This window comes from Sus scrofa, chromosome 17, assembly GCF_054392235.1.
Source record: "Sus scrofa isolate SSC_HxYL_T2T_F1_AM1 chromosome 17, Sscrofa_HxYL_maternal_Yorkshire_Landrace_v2.0, whole genome shotgun sequence".
Taxonomy (NCBI): Eukaryota; Metazoa; Chordata; class Mammalia; order Artiodactyla; family Suidae; genus Sus; species Sus scrofa.
The window spans coordinates 22,212,934-22,236,425 of NC_139399.1; the positions used below are offsets into that span (position 1 = coordinate 22,212,934).

Genomic DNA, 23,492 nt, shown 5'->3' on the forward strand with positions numbered 1-23,492 from the left:
CTGAATTTGGTTGCAAAGCCACTTCTTAAGCTGTAAACCCCATGGCCAGGTTTTCCAGAGGAGCCTCCTTTGATCTAGTGGAGCACCCTGTACTGCCTCATTTGGTGAGCCTGGTGGTTTTATACCTGTGTCCACATGACCCTACTCCTCCCTTGGATCCAGGTGAAGAAAGTAACTAACCACTTTGATCCCCAAGAAACAGGTTTTTCTCCAGGGGAGGTCCCTAATGGATTTCCAAGAAGAGCAGTTCTCCCATAATCCAGTTAAAGAAAGAGGAGCAGGGCGGGTTGTGTAGGAGCTCTGCCTGGAAAGGACAAAAGTTGATTGTTTAAGGAAAACAAAACAAAACAGTATTTGTGTTCCAGAAGAGGAAGCTCCATTGCAGACAAAGGACTTGCTGAGGCTTAGCTGTAGAGGCTTCTATCTCTTACTGCAAGGCTCATAGCAGGAAGCAACCTGGGTGCTCAGATGTACTTGCTTAATAAGATTTTTATTGATTTGCTCCTCTACATGGAAAGAAAAGCCCATTGTTATGGTCTGGAGAAATGGACATTTTCCAGGCCTCAGAGGCGCTTGAAAATGTAATGAAAAAATTCTCATTCAGAGGACTGAAACAGAGCAGGGCTGCTGGTTAGTCCGACTACACCCTTCATTTAGCCATCACTGGTGATTCCGCTCAGGTTATTCCTATTCATATACGCTACTTACTTCTTGAGAAAGGGCCCACTCTTGCCTTTAAAACATTCCTTATATTGCCTGTATTTTAGTGTTGTAGTTAAGCACATGGACTCTGGATATTTTATTAGGTTTTATTAAAATTTTTATTTTTACTTTTAATTGAAGTTTAGTTCATTTACAATGTTCCAAGTATACAGCGAAGCGATTCATTTCTATGTATCTATATATGTTTGTGTGTGTATGTGTGTATTTATGTATACACACACACACATATATATGTGTCCTTTTTCAAGTACATTTCCATTATAGGTTACTCCAATATATTGAATATAGTTCCCTATGCTCAGTTCCCAAGTGGGTCCTTACTGTTTATGGTATATCCAGTAGTGTGTATCTTTTAATCCCAAAGTTCAAATTTATCCCTCCCTCCTTTCCCCTTTGATAACCGTAAATTTCCTTTCCATGCCTGTGTGAACTCTGGACTCCTGGCTCAGTCACCTTCTGGCCCTGTGATCTTGGATAAGTCAATTCACTTCTCTGTACCTCAGTCCCTTGTCTCCAAAATGAGGATCACAGTAGTACATACCTATTTTGAAGAGTTGTTTGGAGACTTAATGAAGATAACATGTGCAAAGTCTTTACAGCGGGTCTTGATCCACAGTACCCAATGCATAAATGTCAGCAGTTGTTAATATAATTTGGCAACCTTTGCTGTAAGTCAGCTTGCCAGGAATATGAACTATTTTAATGTTTCTTTCTTGCTCTTTTTTTAAATTAATGCAGCATAAGGAAATTCCTAGGCCAGAGATTGAATCGGAGCTCCAGCTGTGACCTGTGCTGCAGGTGGGGAAACACTGGATCCTGAAACCCACTGAGCCAGTCCAGGGATCAACTTCACTTCCACAGTGACCTGAATGGCTGCAGTCAGGTTCTTAACCCACTGTGCCACAGTGGGAACATCTATCATTTTATATCCCCTCTCTTTTTCTCTAGCAAATCTGCAAAACCTCTGGGAGGGACAGAACTGTTGTGGACTGAATTGGGTTGTCCTCCCTGCCCACCCTGCCCCTGCCCCTGCCCCTCACTCACCGCTTTCTCCCCTCCCTGAATGCATAGGTCAAAGCCCTAACCCCGGTATGGCTGAACATGGCGTCAGGACTTTTAGGGAAGTCATTAAGTTTAAATGAGTCACAGGGTGGGGCTCTCCTTGTCCTTTCAGAGGAGGACTAGACCCCAGGGATTTCGCTCGCTCTTCCTGTACACAGAAGAAAGGCCATGTGAGGACACAGGGAGAACACAGCCTTCTGTAAGTCTGGAAGAGTGACCACACCAGAAACCAGTCCTGCTGGTGTCTTGATCTTAGACTTCCAGCCTCTGGAACTATGAGACATCAAGGATGCTGGTTTGATCCCTGGCCTCCCTCAACGGGTGAAGGATCTGGTGTTGCCATCACAGTGGCGTAGGCTGGCAGCTCAAGCTCACATTTGACCCCTGGCCAGGGAACTGCTCTGTGTTACAGGAGCAGTTGTTAAATGAAAAGAAAAAACATGCAGGAAGAAGCTTTGAGGGTCATGGGAGGTGAGGCCCAGCCTTGGAATTTTCTCTCCTTTTCTTCTTACTTTTCCTTCCAGGGTTCCCGAAGAGCTCTTTTCCTTTCACTCCATGTAAGAATTCAGCTGGCTTCCAAGGCTTTCAACTTGTACCAACCCTTGTTAACAAGATGCTTGCAGGAGTTCCCGTCGTGGTGCAGTGGTTAATGAATCCGACTAGGAACCATGAGGTTGCGGGTTCAATCCCTGCCCTTGCTCAGTGGGTTAACGATCTGGCGTTGCCGTGAGTTGTGGTGTAGGTCACAGACACGGCTCGGATCCCTCATTGCCGTGGCTCTGGCGTAGGCTGGCAGCTACAGCTCCGATTGGACCTCTAGCCTGGGAACCTCCATATGCCGCGGGAGCAGCCCAAGAAATGGCAAAAAGACAAAAAAAGAAAAAAAAAAAGATGCTTGCAGAACAAAGGGCCTTCTATCTTATGGTGGTTTGACTTGTAAGTTATTATAAATATACATTATCTATAATATGTATGAGATATATATATGTCAGATATGCATATTATAGGAATGCTATTATGTATGTATATGCTAAATGTATACGTACAAATTATTATCCCTATTTCTAAGTAATATCCTGTGTGTTTCTTCTTCTTATGACATCAGTAATAATTAAAAATATGGAGATAAAACAACTCCTGAATTTAACAAGGAAAATAGAACAGTGGAGTTTGGTTCTCCTCAGATTCATACACTGACTTGTGTAAAGCTGTTTGAAATTTACATCTGAATTTACTTCTCAGGTGTAGGGTGTTCAGAATCTGGAAGTAGAAATTACATAAATTGTGCAGTCAGAGCAATCTGGCTTTGGCTTTCAAATCATTTATCAAGGCTTTCCTAAAATGTTTTTTTTTTCTTTTTTTTTTCTTTTTAGGGCCATGCTTGTGGCATGTGGAGGTTCCCAGGAAGGGGTCTAATTGGAGTTATGGCTGCTTGCCTGTGTCACAGCCACAGCAACACAGGATCCAAGCCATGTCTGCAACTTATACCAGAGCTCACAGCAGTCCCAGATCCTTAACCCACTCAGTGAGGCCAGGGAGTGAACACACAACCTCATAGTTACTAGTCCGATTCGTTTCCACTGAGCCATAATGGGAACTCCTAAGACTATTATTTAAAAGAAAAAAAGTGGAGAGAGAGAGAGGCTAGAAAAGTTCTCAGATCACTAAATTTCCTAAGTAACTTCTGTGAAGGTACAATCGACAACGAAAGTGCAAATGAAGTACAAAGAAAATGCAGAAACCTGCGGAGCAATCAAGACAATTGACAAGCATGGTTTTAAGGAGTCCCTGTCTGGAGTAGGCTTTAGCCTGGAACACGGAGAGAGGGGGTCAGCGAGGCACCTCCTTGCCTAGCACTGCTTTTCTCCTGGGCCCCAAGTTTGAAAAAACACGCTGCCTGAGGCGACCAATCCAGTGCAGGCATCTTCCCACCGTCTCGGGTCCCGCCTCCTGCCGCCCCTCCCCCTCCAGGCCGCACGTGCCTGGGGGGTCGGGAGGCGTTGCCTGGATACCTAACGGTTGAGCGGAAAGATTCTCAACTGCCTACTTTGCCACTTGGCTCTGAGCGAGACGGTGGTGCTAACCTAGAGCGCTTGCCTGTGTTGGGCTCAGGACGCGGGGAAAAGCCAAGGGGGAGGTGTGGTGTGCCTGAAGCCCATTGGCTGGAAGATGAAGAAGCTTTTTGGCTTCGGCAGTAAGACGACCGTGCTGTCCGCCGGCTCCTCCGGGGAGGGCAGTAGTGGAGTCAACCAGCTGCCCGGGTACCATGTCCGAGACAAGGATCTCGGGAAGATACACAGGGCAGCCTGTGAGGGCGATGTGGCCAGAGTGCAGCAGATCCTGCTGCTCAGGAGAAATGGCCCCAATGATAAAGACAAGAGGAACAGGTAACCAGGTGGCCAGGAGGGGGACGAGGGTGGGGGCAGACCTGGGAGGAGCCCTCCTGTCAGTTTTTCCTCAGAGGCTCCACGGACATCTACAGGGCGTCTAGTGCCCAGTAGGTTTATAGGCACCAAAAGCAGAAGCTTTAGCTGGTTTCAAAACTGCCCATAATTCCCCTTAAAGATCACTTCACTGACGGTTTTAAAGTGATTTTACTGAATGAATACCTGCAGTTATAGGAACAGAGTTCAACATAAACGGTATTTCATTTTTATTTTTTATTCTTGTCTTTTGTTTTTTATTCTTATTTTTTTTTTAGAGCTTCACCTGCAGTATATGAAGGTTCCGAGGGTAGGGGTTGAATCAGAGCTATAGCAGCTGGCCTACACCACAGCCACAGCAATGGTGGATCCAGCCCTATCTGTGACTTAGGGCAATGCTGGATCCTTAACCCACTGAGTGAGGCCAGGGATCAAACCCGCATCCTCATGGATACTAGTTGGGTTTGTTAAACCCTGAGCCATGACAGGAACTCCAACAGTATTTTGGTTTTAATGTGCACAATTTTATATTTGTAGTTTTATTTTTATTTTATTTTGGTTTCATCCATGGCATGTGGCATTTCTTGGGGCCAGGGATTGAATCCCAGTGGCAGCTGGACCAGGGATGCCTGAATGCTGCAGGCATGGCCTGAGGACACATAAGGAAGAAGTCCCCTCAAATAGAGGAGTTTCCCTGGTGGCCTAGAGGGCTAAGGATCTGGCATTGTCACTGCTGTGGCTCAGATCGGTGTTGTGGCATGCGTTCACTCCCTGGCCCTGGAACTTCTGCATCGTAGAGGAGCAGAGAAATAAAAATATTTCAATATGGAAAGTGAGGACAGTATCAGAAGAAGACACAAATGCCTATTCATACCTTTTTTTATGCTGACAAAGACCTTCCTAAGAATGACTCCAAATGCAAGAATTTTAGAGGTTGATTTAATAACATAAAAAATTTAAAACCCGCTCTATCAGAAAATAAGATTAACAAAAGAAAACACAAAGGCCTTTACAAAATTTACAACAGAGTTGTATCAGACAGATAATGTATACATACACACACACACACACACACACACACACACACTATCATCATCATTTATAGAGACGTCATTGAAATCAACAAGGGAAAAAAAACCTCTAATTTGCAATTTGGGCAAAGTGGCTTTTTGTACATCTGTAAGTGACCCTTGGATGTAGGAAAAAAAATATATAGTGTTGCTGGTAAGAAAAGGAATTTAAAAGAGGAATGAAATACCATTTTCTTTTATGTGAAGATAAAGAACTGTGGTACTTGTACTTACTGGTGCTTCAAGTTTAAGTCACTTTTTGACTTTTCTTTTTCTTTTTCTTTTTTTCTTTTTGAGTGTGCCAGCAGCATGAGGAAGTTTCCAGGCCAGAAGTCAAAACCTTGCTACAGCAGCCATCCAAGCCACTGCAGGGACAACACCAGATCCTTGACCTGTTGCTCCACAAGAGAACTCCACTTTTGACTTTTCAAAGAAGCACTTTGGTGATAAGTACCCCATCATAAAATGTATAGTCCCCTTACACATCAATTCTATTTATACACATTAGACATAAATCCTTAGAGATAAATAACATGGAGTGTGCTTTTCTCAACACTGTGTAGAACAGCAATGTATTAGGAGGAACTCAAAAAAAGGACTCTAAGTAAAATGCAGTGCATCTGGTGTGGAGCAACATGTGACCTTGGAAGGTGGCTCAGATAATAGCTGTATGTTGACCTGCAAAGGTGTACTTTGGTAAATCATTGAGAAAATCAATTGGATTACGTATAAACACAAGAAAACTGTGGTCTTATCTAAATCAAAAATATGTACCAGAATGGAACAAAATTTACTTCTGAGCATTTGTATTACACATGAAATTTTCATTTCCTTTTTAAAAATTAGGTGATTTCTTCAATCACCCTGTAAAAAAATTGTAGTAACTTCTTGTGATGAATGAAATAATTCTGGGAAAGAGCAATGATATGAATCTTGCATATAGAAACATAATTCCTCCCTTGCCATTTTTTCATTTGTTTGTTTTTTTCTGAACTTTTTGGGGGATTGCTATCTTCTGACCAGTCTTAGTCTCTTCAGAAGTAAAGGCAGGAGTTCCCTTGTAGTGCCTGCCGCAGCTTAAGGATCGGGTTCAGTCCCTGCCTGGGAACTTCCACCCGCCATGGGTATGGCCAACAAAAAAGGAAAGGGAATCTTTTTGTAGATTTTACTTGGTATATATTTAATTATATACATGTATTTTCAATCACCTTTGGCTTATTTACATATGATATGTAAGTGATTATAGATTAGTCATTTTACTTTGCATTTTTTGGAAAAGAAAAAGTAGTATAAATGATGCATATCACTATTGCAAGCGTTTATAAGGTACTGGTCATGTGCTTATAAAACAAAAAGTAAACAATAAGCATGTGTAAATGGTTATTAATATGGCAAAAGTATTGCCTTACTTTTCTAGATGTTTTGCTTAGAAATACTGAACACTCCAACTATATTTATTTATTCTTTTAGTCTGTTTGTTAATCCAGTATGACTTGAATACCTATTTTGTGGCAGACATATTCTACTCAGGGCCCTTCATCTATCTCCTAGAACCCTGTCATCCTTAAAGAATTCATATTGCCTCCTATGAGCAAGGAGAGAAATTTAAAGTTAAAGCATTGACTTAATCTCAGTTGAAGCTTATCTGCCCTTCTTACACACAAAAGCTTTTCTGACGGAAGGAAGTTGTAAAAGATAACCTCTACCTGTCCTTTTGAAAGCTGATAATACTAATAATGATCTTTGGAAATGATGGATTTCATAAATCTATAAATCCAAATGATGAATAAAATGAGCCATGCCTATTCACTGTAATCCTGAATTTTCTGGAGCTTAAAGTTCCCTGAAAAGCAGAATAAGAAGTACTTTTTTAAAAAGTTCTTGGCTTATTTAGTTATTTAATTCTCCTTCCCCATAATGCTTTTGCTTATCATCATCATCATCATAATTATTATTATCATTATCATTATTGTCTTTTTAGGGCCACACCTGTGGCATACGGAGGTTCCCAAACTAGGGGTCAAACTGGAGCTGTAGCTGCTTGCCTACAGCATAGCCACAGCAATGTGGGATCTGAACTGCATCTGCAACCTACACCACAGCTCACAGCAACGCTGGATCCTTAACCAAGGCAGGAATCGAACCTGTGTCCTCATGGATGCTAGTCATATTCGTTTCCGCTAAGCCACAGTGGGAACTTCCTGTTTTATTACTTTTTAAATTGAAGAATATTTGATGTACAGTGTTGCCCATAATGCTTTTAGGAAGTAAAATGTATTTCAGTGCCAGCCATGGGACTAGAATGGCAGTAGATCTGTTGTATAGACCATTATTTCACTTAATCCATAAGGCACCATGGACTGTATGATGCCCTACTCTTTTATGTACCAGTAAGAAATTTTAGGAGTTCTCTTGTGACAGAGCAGGTTAAGAATCTGGCGTAGTCACTGCAGTGGCTTGGCTCGCAGCTGTGGCAGGTGTTTGATCACTGGCCCTGGAAATTCCACCTGCTACAGGTGCAGCCAAAAACAAAACAAGACAAAACAAAAAAGCCTAAAGAAATTAAGAAATGTTGCCAACTCACAGATCTAGAGAACAAGCTGGTGGGTACCACAGGGTAAGGGAAGGGGAGGGGCCAATATGGGGTAAGAGGACTAACAGGTACAAACTATTAGGTTTAAAATAAGTAATAAGGATATGTTGTACAACAGGAATATGGCCAATATTTTATAATAAATATTAATGGAGTATAGACTTTATAATCTGCGCATCTGTATATTGTATCAGTATACACATATAACATCTGTTTTTATTGACGATTTCAATTTCAATTTAAAACACAGAAACTGGAGTTCCTGTCATGGCGCAGTGGTTAATGAATCTGATTAGGAACGATGAGGTTATGGGTTCGATCCCTGACCTAAACTCAGTGGGTTGAGGATCTGGCATTGCTGTGAGCTGTGGTGTAGGTTGCAAAAGGGGCTCGGATCCCACGTTGCTGTGGCTGTGGCATAAGCGGGCAGCCACAGCTCCCATTCAACCCCTAGCCTAGGAACCTCTATATGCCACAAGTGTGACCCTAAAAAAAGACAAAAAAGATCAAACAACAACAACAAAACTAACAAACAGGCAGAAACTTCAGACAAAAGATATCAAGATAATTAACAGAATAGAAAAATTGAGAAATGATAAAAAAAATTAGTGCTGCCGATTATAGTTCTAAGACATTGTGAATTATCAATTGCATTCCAAAGTCAGAGATGCTTTACTCAGATTCTGTTGATGGGGAAATGGAGGCACAGAAAGGCTGAGTGACAGCTGAGAAGTGACAGAGTTCAAGTAGAATTCAACCCCAAGTGGAGCTGAATCTCTAGGTGATGTTTTTTTCTTTGGAGATGCTATTCTTTCATTGATGTGCTTGCTGAGTGATAAGAGCTAAGAAGTATTGCTCTTTCTTTAGAAGCAAAGTAAGTACTTCTCTTAAAGGGAAAGGAACAGCATATTTCTGAATGTTTACTTCATTGTATGTTTTGAAATAGGACAGTGCAATGTCCTAAAAAGCCCACTCATTTTGATAGGACTGCTCTGCATCTGGCCTGTGCCGGTGGCCGTCCAGCAGTGGTGACTCTACTGGCAAAGTGGAAATGCCAGCTTAACATCTGTGACAGTGAGAACAGGACAGCACTGATAAAGGTATGTAGTGGCCCACCATGTTACCAGGAAATGCATTTGATTCATGACTTAGAGTGAAAATGTGTTTATCTCATTTCAGTCTAAGGCTTTGGTGAAACTTGTGGAATGTTTCCTTTGAATTCTCAGAACTTACCACCTGTTTCTTGGCATAATTACTGACAGGCTGTCCAATGTCAGCAAGAAGAATGTACCAGTATTCTGCTGGAACATGGTGCCGACCCAAATCTTGTGGATGTCAAGGGCTACACGGCCCTCCACTATGCTGCCTTTGGTCCGAATATCTCCATCGCAGCAAAGCTGCTTTCGTACAATGCTAACATAGAAGCAAGAGACAAGGTATGGCTCAACTAACTTCCTTTTTAAATACAAGCGGTTGTGGGTTTTGACGTACATGTATTTTATTTATAATACTATGTATACTGAGTACTATGCATCAGGCCCTGTTACCAGGGAAAACACATCAGAGGCTAGAAAAGGTGGTGCCCACAGAAAGGGCAGAGCTTGGTCTCCCAGCCACTCTTGACCCCAGAAGGAAAAACTTCCCCTTAGGAGGGAAGGCTCAGCCTCCACCCATTCACTGGGTCAGCACTGAACATTTAGGAGACGGATGAAGAAATCTGCATTTCAGGCTGCTCTTAAAGAATCAGTCTGGTCCCCCTTGAGCCCTTAGGATTGTTTGGTCTGCAGTCAGAGGCCAGCCCTTCTAGGTGGGGCCTGGGTTCCCTGTGTGCTGTCCTCCCCTGAGTTCTTCACGTACCCAGGTCACCGACTTTGCCTCCTGAAGCATTTAGGAGTTAACAGTTCCTCTTGGACAGTTTCTTCTGACAGAAATTTGAAGATTGTAATGCCTGACTGTATTAATTTATAGTCTAGTTCATATTTTACAATAATCTCTCAAGAATGGGACGTTAAAACTTATACCTTGCTGTTTGTTTTTTTGTTTGTTTGCTTGCTTGCTTGTTTGCGGGCATATGGAAGTTCCTGGGCCAGGGATGGAATCTGAGCTGCAGCTGTGACCTAGGTCATAGCTGCGGCAAAGCTGGCTCCCTAACTCACTGCACTAGGCTGGGGGTCAAACCCTCCCAGTCTCAGAGAAATCACCAGATCCTTAACCCTCTGGGCCACAGCAGGAGCTCCATCAACTGCTTTGAAGAACTCTCTTTCTTTACCTATACATGTAAAGAATCAATTCCAATTGGAATATCTAGCAACCTTAGGAGGTTAATCATGGCAGTCGTTGGATAGGTTAGGCATACTGCAGACAGCATTAGATCATTCTCCTCAGCATTGTTCCTTAAAAATGCAATTGTCTTAAGGGCTATATTATTATCTTGGAGTATTGTTTAGAGTCCTGATAGAGCAAGAAAATAACTACACTTATGGTCTACCTGAAAAATACTGTGAGAGAAGCAAAACGCTCAGAACCAGTAACTATTGGAAGTGAGTTTTGGAGACTGAGACTTTGCAGTTAACCTTTCAAGGAGGTAGAGGAGGAGCGTTTTAAAGAGAAGGAGCACCGAGAAGGAAGGGGGTCCTTTTTATGGACTTTCTGTAGTATCCACTTAAGTTCAGAGACTCTTTTCTATGTTTTAAATTCCATTTATAAAAGTGTCCTTTTGTACACTATAAATTGTTTTTGCTGTTTTACAGGATGACCTGACTCCGCTTTTACTTGCTGTCAGTGAAAACCAACAGCAAATGGTGGAATTTTTATTACAGAAAGAAGCCAACATACATGCAGTTGACAAGATGAAAAGGTATAGTAGTTCATTCTGAAGGAAGAAAGTGTGGTGCTGTTCTAGAGTGGTAACGGAAAGATGAAATCAATAGGTATAACTTATCCTCAACACGTCATCAGTTAGGGAAACAAAGCAATTATTCTGACTGGGTAGCATGAAAATCACTAGATCGCAGGATATTTGTTTTCCTGTATCATATCTACTACGGTCACTTTCGACCTGATTTTTTGGGGTCATATGATCTTACAAGAGCTGAGGGATTTCATATTAGTCTTATAAAGTTTGGACTCTAAGTTTTAATTTACACAGTATTAAATTTCTGATTGCATTTTTAATACTATTTTAACCTCTACTTTGTATATATTTTTCCTTAAAAGATGCATATGAAACATAAAGGAGTTGGTTTTGACTTTTTCAACTTTTTTGGCCACACCTGCGGCATGCAGAAGTTCTGATCCAGGCATCAGATCCTCACCACAGCTATAACCAGAGCCATAGCAGTGACAGTGCCCGATTCTTAAGCTGCCAAGACGCAAGGGAACTCCTGAATTTGTCATTGGAATGAATCTTTGCTTTACGTTGCTTTCTTTGAAGAATAGTGGTGATATTACGTTATACTATCTGCCCGTTAATCCCTACTACCAGATATTATGGACTCATCACTTTTATCCTTTTTTAGTTCTAGTATAATTTGGTGTTTTTATTTTTTTATTTTTAATTGATAAGGTTAAAGGAGGAATGATAGCTTTGATTGAAAAGCATTTCCTTTAAGGAAAACAAGTCATAGGTGGGTGATTCAGGGGGAAGAGATGGGCTTTAGATTCAGACTGGGTTTAAGTCCTAACCTTCCTACTTGTTAGGTGTATGACCTTGGGAGCCGTACTTCCTGTCAAGGAACATGTTTCCTGATAAGCAAAGAGAGGATAGTAATATATCCTTCAGGCACGGATGTTGATAAGAAAAATTCTATGTCCTGTTTTTAATTTAGTGCCCAACACATTCTTAGCAGCATCATTAACAGTGACCACGATTGCTTTCATTGGCATTATTATTATCGTTACTATTGTTATTATTACTCTTACTCTTACTATGGTTTTAAGCCTGCAAATAGCTTTTCCTTAGCCTGACCTCTAGCTGACTTTGAAGCAAAATGTTTGAGTAAGGAAGAAATGGGAAATTCTTCCTTTAAATACTCACTCACTTCAGATAAGTGACCTCAGCATAATTTATTGTCCATCAGTGACTTTAAAGTAGCCACTTCTCTCACATGCTATTCCAGCAGGGCAGAAGACTTCTTTTTTGGCCCTTCATTCTAGCTTTGGATGTAATTTACAAAGGTGAACCCTTGGGCATGTAAATGGTCAATTCTACATGGATGGGCAAGATATTAACTTGATAAAACATATCAAAAGAGCTGCTTAGGAGTTCCCGTCGTGGCACAATGGTTAACGAATCCGACTAGGAACCATGAGGTTGCGGGTTCGGTCCCTGCCCTTGCTCAGTGGGTTAACGATCCAGCGTTGCCGTGAGCTGTGGTGTAGGTTGCAGACGCGGCTCGGATCCCGCATTGCTGTGGCTCTGGCGTAGGCCGGTGGCTATAGCTCCGATTCAACCCCTAGCCCGGGAACCTCCATATGCCGAGGGAGCGGCCCAAGAAATAGCAACAACAACAACAACAACAACAACAACAATAAAGACAAAAGACAAAAAAAAAAAAAAAAAAAGCTGCTTAATTCAGTTAACTAGAGTTCTGAAGCTTGAAGCTCTCTCTCTGTATTTTAGAACAGCCCTCATACTTGCTGTAAATTTTGCATCATCAAGTGTAGTCAGGCTGCTTCTTGAGCAAGGCGTTGATATCTCTCCTCAAGATCGCTATGGACGGAATGCAGAAGACTATGCTGTTATCAAGGGTCATCAAATGTAAGTGTTTGCATTAAAGTACCATTTATATCCCTGAACTGAGGTGACAAATCACTTACCAGTTCCTTGTTATGTGACAGGTGAGATTTCAGTTTGATGCAGGTGGCTTGGGAATGCCTTGGAGATACTCCACGTCATCAGCTGGACACCAGGCCAAAGGCCAGCCTAGTTTGATGTGGCCTGGGCACAGGATTCTTGATTCCAGCGCTCTTAAGGCCTTGATCTTTAGGATGCTGACATTGTCTATTTCATTCCAAGTGTAACCCCTATGCGTGGAGCACAAAGAGTGTCCCATCTCTGATTTTTTGAACTGGCTTTTTGGGTCTGAAGTGTTTAGTTTAAGCAGAAAATCCTATTTTTTGTTGTTGTTCCCTCAGGACTTCCTTCTCTACTCTCCCACTTGACTTTTCCAAGAACCTAAGTGAGGTCAAAGAGACAGTCCTCCTCCACAGTCATTAGGAGGGAAAAAGTGATGTTCCGATCATTCCATTGTTTCCACTGATTCCATTACTGCAGCATTGCTACGAAAACTGGCCTTCACAGGGTCTCCTTGGCAGCTGAATCTCTGGAGTCTAGGTGTTGTTCTGTAAAGACCTGACTTAAAATCATTTTAAAGGAAAAGAAAAAAGAAACCAGTCCTGCAGTCAGATCATGATGTATCTCTTCTCCCAGGATGCCCTTGTTGATCCAGGTTCCTCTAGCTTCATGGTGCCCCACCCTTAGGCTGAAAAGCGACACCGTTTTCAGTTCTCCCACAGAGGCTTGTGGCTCAGTCTCTGTTCCACAGCATCGGCACCCAGTCTGGCAGCTGGGCCTCCTAGCTTTAACCAAGCACACCCTGCACCCCACTGCCCAAGCCTTATGTGGAGTGCACATCGTAGCCCAGATCTTCACAAGAAGTTATCCGTGGAGGCTTTTGGTTGTCTTTTCTCCCAGCAGATGTTAGTGGGGACCATTTTAGGCTGTCAGATTCCAGTGATGCTGCAGGGAGAGATCAGACTTTCCTTTCTCCTTTGGTACCAGACCTGAACCTTAAGGCTGCATTCTATCCTGTGGAGCAGTCTTCTTAGGTTGTGGAAGGTCCCATGTCATCCTTCCCAGACTAGTAGGTGCCAGCTGGCCTGAGAGTCCATAGGTAAGCTCGGCCCCTCCAGTCATGTTTCCCACTGTCCTCAAAATCTTCCAGATGCTTTCCATAGGTGTCAGCCTTCAGCATACTTTCACATTCTCATTCCTAAGGACGCCATTCACCAGAAATCCCTGAGTCTCTAGTAGGTTAGTTGGCATTAGCAGAGGGAAGCCCTGGCCATGACTCATCAGTGCCCAGCCTACAAGTAGGGTTATGTCTTCTATGTAAATTGGAGATGACCATGGAGCTGAAGCATCATTCTAGTGCAGACCTGCTGGTTCAGAGTTTGAGTAGATAGAGAAGGAAACCGTAGTGGTCCAAGCCAGGTCCTGACTTCTGTTAGGTTTCTGCTCTTGGTGCGATTAGCTGCAATAATGGGGGACCACGATGTTCTCTAATTTAATGAGGCCATATATTTATAGATAAATTCACTTACAAATGATCTCATAGCTGAGATTCCCTAAATGGCAAACCACAAAGAGAGAACAGCTAATCACCATAATTAGAAACATTTTTTTCCCCTGAAACCTGCAATGTTGGACTATTATACCTATGAAAAAACACACATTGGGTTTTCTTTGGGGTTCCAATATACCTCTAGTGATAAAGTTCAAGAAGGAATGATTCTATTCTTTCGGTCTCTCTATGACGTTTTTGGGGATCTATTATCTCCTCAGATCCTCCCAATGCCCTTGTGAATCGAGGCAGTGAGACTCCAGTGTCATAGAAGAAGACGTTGAGCTGAAGAGATGCAACTTTTCCAGGAAAAAATAACAGTTAGTTACAGAGCTAGGATTTCTCAGCTGCAGATACTTTCCATGTATCAAGCTTTCCCTAGTTAATTTATTGCACTTTCCTGCCCTCAATTCAATGACTACTTCACCGTGCTTTATTTTACTCTGTAATTAGATGCTAAGTAAAATACTTGTAAAACATACAAATTTGAAGTATATGGGACAGCTGAAGTTTTCACATTAGCTCTGATATTGTCAGACATCGAAGAATTTAATATATATGGTAACTGCTTTTTACATGAATATTACATAGTAATATTATTTACCATATTCTTTTATACATAGAATGCACAACCTGATTTTGAAATATAAAGGAGAAAAGGGACTTAAAACACCTTCTCGAGACACTATACTAGGTAAGACAGCTGATAGTGAATTACTTTTAGTGATCTTACCATAGAGAAATTAAGAGTGAGGATATTTTGATAATGAAAGAGCAGTGAAAAGAACCTTGTGTAAATTGCTTCCGTTTTTTTTTTTTTAGTTAATTAAATTTTTAAACTTTAGCATTCAGAATTCTTTAAAAGATCAATTTATGTAATGTAATATCAGAGACAGTGTTGAAAAGAAACGAATGCATTGAATGCATTTAGCTATGGACCTTAAATCCTGTAAATAAGAAAAAATTTTTTTTCTTTGATGGTTCCTTTAAGGCCAACCCTGAAGCATATGGAAGTTCCCAGGCTAGGGGTCTAATGAGAGCTGAAGCTACTGGCCCACACCACAGCCACAACAATACCGGATCTGAGCAGCATCTGTGACCTATGCTGCAGCTTGGGGCAACCTCTGATCCATAACCCGCTGAGCGAGTCTAGGGAGGGAACTCCCATCCTCACAGAGACAACCCTGGGTGCTTAGCCTGCTGAGTCACAGGGGAAACTCTTTTTTTTTTTTTTTTTTTTTTTTTTTTAATGGCTATATCTGGCCCAGGGATTGAAACAAAGCTGGAGCTGCAGAAATGCCAGACTCTTTAACCCAGTGTGCCAGGCCTCGAGTTGAGTCTGCACCTCTGCAGTGACCCGAGCTGCTGCTAGATCAAAAAGAATTCTACGTTAGTGTGTTGCATTTGCTGTATAATCACATCATAACAAGTCGGTCTTGTTATAAAAATGGCCCTTTACTTTTTACAACACACGGATTGCGTTTCATAGATGAGTACTAGTCATCGCATGGTGATTCGTCTCCGCACAAAAGTTACCTTCTTGGACTTCCCGTGCGGCTCACAGCAAAAAAAAAGTTACCTTCTTTAAAGCTGGGAACTTAGCAGTTGATTCCTGGTGCTATAAACAAATGACAAAAAGACAAGAACTGCAGAACTGAGCTGGTGCTCAGCATACCAATAAGAGATTATTTTTGAAAGCTACCTGCCAATAGTACAGAAGTCGGAAAAGCAATGCCTGGCCAAGAAGCGCTGGTTTTCTTCATGGGAAAATTCATACTCTAGAATGTGTTATTCATCATCAGGATTCTCTCTCTTTTTAAAAAATTCTGGTTAAAATATGGTTGTTGTTTGAGTCACATTATGTTCTGACATCACTGTTTCATCAACCCCTTTATAACTTTATTCAAATAGATCGCACAGCAGAGGGACCTCCAAGGCAGACATCAGGAGAAACGGAGTCAAAGCAAGGTATTCGGTGAAAGGACCTGACTGTAATTCGGTATAACACATTCATCCAAATCATACCAATTTCATGTAAATAATGGAATTGTTTCAGCGGTTCTCCAAACCGCACCAGGGTCAGTCATTCACTACAACTCCCAGGTTTCAGACATAGCGAAAGGAAGGAGGGAGGAAAGAAACACATGAAGTGGGTGATTGTGGAAGTAACGAGGAAATTGGGGAGAACGCCTTGCAAGGGGCTTCAGTGTATTTGCACTGAAACCCAATCAGATCATCTTGCTTATCCCAGGTGATGAATTCCACACACCAGCTCTGATGAGAAATGAATTGGACATTCAACTGAAGTGCCATCCCAAATGGGTACTTCCTAAATTCGAGAGCAAATTGAAGATGATGATAAACGCTTGCAGTATAATGGGGTCCATGCTGCCGTGGTATTGCATGAAAGAGAGGCTGTTGCATTTTCCCATCAGCTCTCACTTTATCCCCTTGGGATCATGATCCGTTCCTCTGATTGGAAACGACTTTTCTCCTCATCAGCCAGCATGTTCACATTGCTGTGTGTGCACTTTGCTAGTGCAAAATCATTGGAAACATAACATTCCTTCCTTTTGAAATCTTAACTGCATGTTTTGTTAAACCTACATGCCTCTTGCTTATTCCGGGTCTATAATGAATGCACACTTCTCTCGGGTTCCTGTCCCTGTCCTAACTCCCCGCACCCAAGAGAGAACACCAAAACCTAACACACTCATTGCCAGAGCCAAGCAGCCGAACTCTACTTGGTACTGACTCTGCATATATGAATACCTAGCTTTCGTGTTTGTAGCTAATTGATACACGTTCGTTTTGCCTTTTAGCTTCTCCGGAAAAACATCCTCACTCGAAGGTAACGCTTTTAGACTTTTAGCTTGAAGTAAGAACTACAGATTTTATCGTGTGTATGTTATGTTTTAATCAACTCTAATCCAAACCCATTCAGCCTCCAGTTGGAGTGACCAATGTTCGTAAAATAAAAGTTGGAACAAAGGATTTGCCAACGTCCAGATCAGGTAAATTTTGCGATACAAATGTAACTCTGAAAAGTAGGACACTAAAATAGTTGAAATGTTCACAGTCTTCTTACTCATGATTCTGTTACTGTTTTTTTTTTTTTTTTTTTTTGAATTTAATGGGAGGATTTGAGGTAAATAAGGTAGATGTTACTGTTGGTGTCTAAGCTTTGAAAGGTATTTCCAAGCATAAGAAACATAGATTTCGTTGTCCATTCATTTATGCAGTGTTTGGTTCCTGTTATTAAATAGAGACAAACAGCAGCATGCCATTATGTGGAATGCTGGTCGAAGTGGATTCTCTCTGTCTCTCTTTTTTTTTTTTTTTTTTTTTAACGTTTTTATTGTAGTTGACTTACAGTGTTCTGTCAAGTACAGCAAAAGGACCCAGCCATGCACACATAGGCATTCTCCTTCACATACCATCGTCTGTCATGTTCTGTGACACATGATTGCATGTAGTTCCCTGTGCTGTCCAGGCGGACCCCATGGCCTATCCATTCTAAAGGCAGTTATGTGCATGTACGAACCCAAACTCCCAGTCCCTCCCACTCCCTCACCCTCAACACGGGAAGATGTGTAACAGGAAAACTGCAAAATAAATAGGAATAACTTCAAGCCATTCCTGTAGATAATTCCCCTTCTCAGTTGCTACCATTCGTAAAATATTAAGCAGAGCCTTGTTCTCCAAGGACCCAGGATTTATGCATTTATTCATTAACAGTGATTGATTCTGTGCATGGCCCTGATCATTTCAGTCTTTTGTTTTTGGTTTTTTTTTCTTTGGTTTTTTTGGGTTTTTTTGCTTGTTGTTGCATTTTTTTGTTTCTTTTGTTTTGTTTTGTTTTATTTTTGAGGGCCGTACCCAGGACCTATGGAGGTTCCCAGGCTAGGGGTCTAATGAGAGCTGGAGCTTCTGGCCCACACCACAGCCACAACAATACCGGATCTGAGCAGCATCTGTGACCTATGCTGCAGCTTGGGGCAACCTCTGATCCATAACCCGCTGAGCGAGTCTAGGGAGGGAACTCCCATCCTCACAGAGACAACCCTGGGTGCTTAGCCTGCTGAGTCACAGGGGAAACTCTTTTTTTTTTTTTTTTTTTTTTTTTTTTTTAATGGCTATATCTGGCCCAGGGATTGAAACAAAGCTGGAGCTGCAGAAATGCCAGACTCTTTAACCCAGTGTGCCAGGCCTCGAGTTGAGTCTGCACCTCTGCAGTGACCCGAGCTGCTGCTAGATCAAAAAGAATTCTACGTTAGTGTGTTGCATTTGCTGTATAATCACATCATAACAAGTCGGTCTTGTTATAAAAATGGCCCTTTACTTTTTACAACACACGGATTGCGTTTCATAGATGAGTACTAGTCATCGCATGGTGATTCGTCTCCGCACAAAAGTTACCTTCTTGGACTTCCCGTGCGGCTCACAGCAAAAAAAAAGTTACCTTCTTTAAAGCTGGGAACTTAGCAGTTGATTCCTGGTGCTATAAACAAATGACAAAAAGACAAGAACTGCAGAACTGAGCTGGTGCTCAGCATACCAATAAGAGATTATTTTTGAAAGCTACCTGCCAATAGTACAGAAGTCGGAAAAGCAATGCCTGGCCAAGAAGCGCTGGTTTTCTTCATGGGAAAATTCATACTCTAGAATGTGTTATTCATCATCAGGATTCTCTCTCTTTTTAAAAAATTCTGGTTAAAATATGGTTGTTGTTTGAGTCACATTATGTTCTGACATCACTGTTTCATCAACCCCTTTATAACTTTATTCAAATAGATCGCACAGCAGAGGGACCTCCAAGGCAGACATCAGGAGAAACGGAGTCAAAGCAAGGTATTCGGTGAAAGGACCTGACTGTAATTCGGTATAACACATTCATCCAAATCATACCAATTTCATGTAAATAATGGAATTGTTTCAGCGGTTCTCCAAACCGCACCAGGGTCAGTCATTCACTACAACTCCCAGGTTTCAGACATAGCGAAAGGAAGGAGGGAGGAAAGAAACACATGAAGTGGGTGATTGTGGAAGTAACGAGGAAATTGGGGAGAACGCCTTGCAAGGGGCTTCAGTGTATTTGCACTGAAACCCAATCAGATCATTGCTGCTCCATAGAATCCTGGAAGCAGGAGGGGTGCTAGCCCTGGGGTCAACCACAGCCACCCCTCATCCCTGTCAGGCATCAAAGGTACAGGTGGTATTGGCATTTGTTATGCATGTGAGGTTAAGTTGAATACGGAGGCATTGGTCGTTGTTGTTGTTTTTAAGGTAGCCGATATTTTGTTAAGATCCTTTTCAACACTGACATGAGATACCAAACGCAACAGATTGTGGAAACAGAAGAAATGAATCGGATTCATTCCCTAAATGATAAATTGGTATTATATCAGTAAATACTACGCTGATTTTAAAATACAAAACATCATTGATATCTAATACGGCTGTTGCATTTGAATTTATTGTGTCCTTTTTGATAATCATATTTCAATATTGAATATTGTCTCTACATTATTCCTCAGATGTGCCCCAGAGACCTCCTTGGGCGAGTGGATTAGGCAACTCTAAGAGGGCTAAACAAGAGGATCCAAGAAATAGAGGCATAGAAGAGGCCCACACGGGTATGGAAAATTGAATATTTCTATGCAGTATTACTCTGCAAGTATATATCCCAGATGGTCAGTTCCACACACTCTCTCTGATGAGAAATGAATTGTACATTCAACTGAAGTGCCATCCCAAATGGGTGCCTCCTAAATCAGAGAGCAAATTGAAGATGATGATAAACGCTTGCAGTATAATGGGGTCCATGCTGCCGCGGTATTGCATGAAAGAGAGGCTGTTGCATTTTCCCATCAGCTCTCACTTTATCCCCTTGGGATCATGATCCGTTCCTCTGATTGGAAACGACTTTTCTCCTCATCAGCCAGCATGTTCACATTGCTGTGTGTGCACTTTGCTAGTGCAAAATCATTGGAAACATAGCATTCCTTCCTTTTGAAATCTTAACTGCATGTTTTGTTAAACCTACATGCCTCTTGCTTATTCCGGGTCTATAATGAATGCACACTTCTCTCGGGTTCCTGTCCCTGTCCTAACTCCCCGCACCCAAGAGAGAACACCAAAACCTAACACACTCATTGCCAGAGCCAAGCAGCCGAACTCTACTTGGTACTGACTCTGCATATATGAATACCTAGCTTTCGTGTTTGTAGCTAATTGATACACGTTCGTTTTGCCTTTTAGCTTCTCCGGAAAAACATCCTCACTCGAAGGTAACGCTTTTAGACTTTTAGCTTGAAGTAAGAACTACAGATTTTATCGTGTGTATGTTATGTTTTAATCAACTCTAATCCAAACCCATTCAGCCTCCAGTTGGAGTGACCAATGTTCGTAAAATAAAAGTTGGAACAAAGGATTTGCCAACGTCCAGATCAGGTAAATTTTGCGATACAAATGTAACTCTGAAAAGTAGGACACTAAAATAGTTGAAATGTTCACAGTCTTCTTACTCATGATTCTGTTACTGTTTTTTTTTTTTTTTTTTTTTGAATTTAATGGGAGGATTTGAGGTAAATAAGGTAGATGTTACTGTTGGTGTCTAAGCTTTGAAAGGTATTTCCAAGCATAAGAAACATAGATTTCGTTGTCCATTCATTTATGCAGTGTTTGGTTCCTGTTTTTAAAATAGAGACAAACAGCAGCATGCCATTATGTGGAATGCTGGTCGAAGTGGATTCTCTCTGTCTCTTTTTTTTTTTTTTTTTTTTAACGTTTTTATTGTAGTTGACTTACAGTGTTCTGTCAAGTACAGCAAAAGGACCCAGCCATGCACACATAGGCATTCTCCTTCACATACCATCGTCTGTCATGTTCTGTGACACATGATTGCATGTAGTTCCCTGTGCTGTCCAGGCGGACCCCATGGCCTATCCATTCTAAAGGCAGTTATGTGCATGTACGAACCCAAACTCCCAGTCCCTCCCACTCCCTCACCCTCAACACGGGAAGATGTGTAACAGGAAAACTGCAAAATAAATAGGAATAACTTCAAGCCATTCCTGTAGATAATTCCCCTTCTCAGTTGCTACCATTCGTAAAATATTAAGCAGAGCCTTGTTCTCCAAGGACCCAGGATTTATGCATTTATTCATTAACAGTGATTGATTCTGTGCATGGCCCTGATCATTTCAGTCTTTTGTTTTTGGTTTTTTTTTCTTTGGTTTTTTTGGGTTTTTTTGCTTGTTGTTGCATTTTTTTGTTTCTTTTGTTTTGTTTTGTTTTATTTTTGAGGGCCGTACCCAGGACCTATGGAGGTTCCCAGGCTAGGGGTCTAATGAGAGCTGGAGCTTCTGGCCCACACCACAGCCACAACAATACCGGATCTGAGCAGCATCTGTGACCTATGCTGCAGCTTGGGGCAACCTCTGATCCATAACCCGCTGAGCGAGTCTAGGGAGGGAACTCCCATCCTCACAGAGACAACCCTGGGTGCTTAGCCTGCTGAGTCACAGGGGAAACTCTTTTTTTTTTTTTTTTTTTTAATGGCTATATCTGGCCCAGGGATTGAAACAAAGCTGGAGCTGCAGAAATGCCAGACTCTTTAACCCAGTGTGCCAGGCCTCGAGTTGAGTCTGCACCTCTGCAGTGACCCGAGCTGCTGCTAGATCAAAAAGAATTCTACGTTAGTGTGTTGCATTTGCTGTATAATCACATCATAACAAGTCGGTCTTGTTATAAAAATGGCCCTTTACTTTTTACAACACACGGATTGCGTTTCATAGATGAGTACTAGTCATCGCATGGTGATTCGTCTCCGCACAAAAGTTACCTTCTTGGACTTCCCGTGCGGCTCACAGCAAAAAAAAAGTTACCTTCTTTAAAGCTGGGAACTTAGCAGTTGATTCCTGGTGCTATAAACAAATGACAAAAAGACAAGAACTGCAGAACTGAGCTGGTGCTCAGCATACCAATAAGAGATTATTTTTGAAAGCTACCTGCCAATAGTACAGAAGTCGGAAAAGCAATGCCTGGCCAAGAAGCGCTGGTTTTCTTCATGGGAAAATTCATACTCTAGAATGTGTTATTCATCATCAGGATTCTCTCTCTTTTTAAAAAATTCTGGTTAAAATATGGTTGTTGTTTGAGTCACATTATGTTCTGACATCACTGTTTCATCAACCCCTTTATAACTTTATTCAAATAGATCGCACAGCAGAGGGACCTCCAAGGCAGACATCAGGAGAAACGGAGTCAAAGCAAGGTATTCGGTGAAAGGACCTGACTGTAATTCGGTATAACACATTCATCCAAATCATACCAATTTCATGTAAATAATGGAATTGTTTCAGCGGTTCTCCAAACCGCACCAGGGTCAGTCATTCACTACAACTCCCAGGTTTCAGACATAGCGAAAGGAAGGAGGGAGGAAAGAAACACATGAAGTGGGTGATTGTGGAAGTAACGAGGAAATTGGGGAGAACGCCTTGCAAGGGGCTTCAGTGTATTTGCACTGAAACCCAATCAGATCATTGCTGCTCCATAGAATCCTGGAAGCAGGAGGGGTGCTAGCCCTGGGGTCAACCACAGCCACCCCTCATCCCTGTCAGGCATCAAAGGTACAGGTGGTATTGGCATTTGTTATGCATGTGAGGTTAAGTTGAATACGGAGGCATTGGTCGTTGTTGTTGTTTTTAAGGTAGCCGATATTTTGTTAAGATCCTTTTCAACACTGACATGAGATACCAAACGCAACAGATTGTGGAAACAGAAGAAATGAATCGGATTCATTCCCTAAATGATAAATTGGTATTATATCAGTAAATACTACGCTGATTTTAAAATACAAAACATCATTGATATCTAATACGGCTGTTGCATTTGAATTTATTGTGTCCTTTTTGATAATCATATTTCAATATTGAATATTGTCTCTACATTATTCCTCAGATGTGCCCCAGAGACCTCCTTGGGCGAGTGGATTAGGCAACTCTAAGAGGGCTAAACAAGAGGATCCAAGAAATAGAGGCATAGAAGAGGCCCACACGGGTATGGAAAATTGAATATTTCTATGCAGTATTACTCTGCAAGTATATATCCCAGATGGTCAGTTCCACACACTCTCTCTGATGAGAAATGAATTGTACATTCAACTGAAGTGCCATCCCAAATGGGTGCCTCCTAAATCAGAGAGCAAATTGAAGATGATGATAAACGCTTGCAGTATAATGGGGTCCATGCTGCCGCGGTATTGCATGAAAGA

At 41.7% G+C, this 23,492-nt stretch overlaps 1 protein-coding gene across 1 annotated transcript in view; it reads left to right on the forward strand.

The window, feature by feature from the left end:
• Positions 1-3,828: 3,828 nt before the first annotated feature.
• LOC100155289 (uncharacterized) overlaps positions 3,829-23,492 on the forward strand; it is an 89,564-nt gene continuing 69,900 nt past the window's right edge. Inside the window, exons 1-15 of the mRNA XM_085004476.1 lie at positions 3,829-4,172; positions 8,857-8,971; positions 9,134-9,307; positions 10,622-10,728; positions 12,493-12,630; positions 14,839-14,909; positions 16,127-16,183; positions 17,038-17,066; positions 17,160-17,229; positions 19,010-19,066; positions 19,753-19,851; positions 20,477-20,505; positions 20,599-20,668; positions 22,437-22,493; positions 23,180-23,278. Of these exons, the coding sequence (XP_084860602.1) occupies positions 3,955-4,172; positions 8,857-8,971; positions 9,134-9,307; positions 10,622-10,728; positions 12,493-12,630; positions 14,839-14,909; positions 16,127-16,183; positions 17,038-17,066; positions 17,160-17,229; positions 19,010-19,066; positions 19,753-19,851; positions 20,477-20,505; positions 20,599-20,668; positions 22,437-22,493; positions 23,180-23,278 (1,390 nt within the window). The 5' untranslated portion in view covers positions 3,829-3,954. The remainder of the gene's footprint in view (positions 4,173-8,856; positions 8,972-9,133; positions 9,308-10,621; positions 10,729-12,492; positions 12,631-14,838; positions 14,910-16,126; positions 16,184-17,037; positions 17,067-17,159; positions 17,230-19,009; positions 19,067-19,752; positions 19,852-20,476; positions 20,506-20,598; positions 20,669-22,436; positions 22,494-23,179; positions 23,279-23,492) is intronic.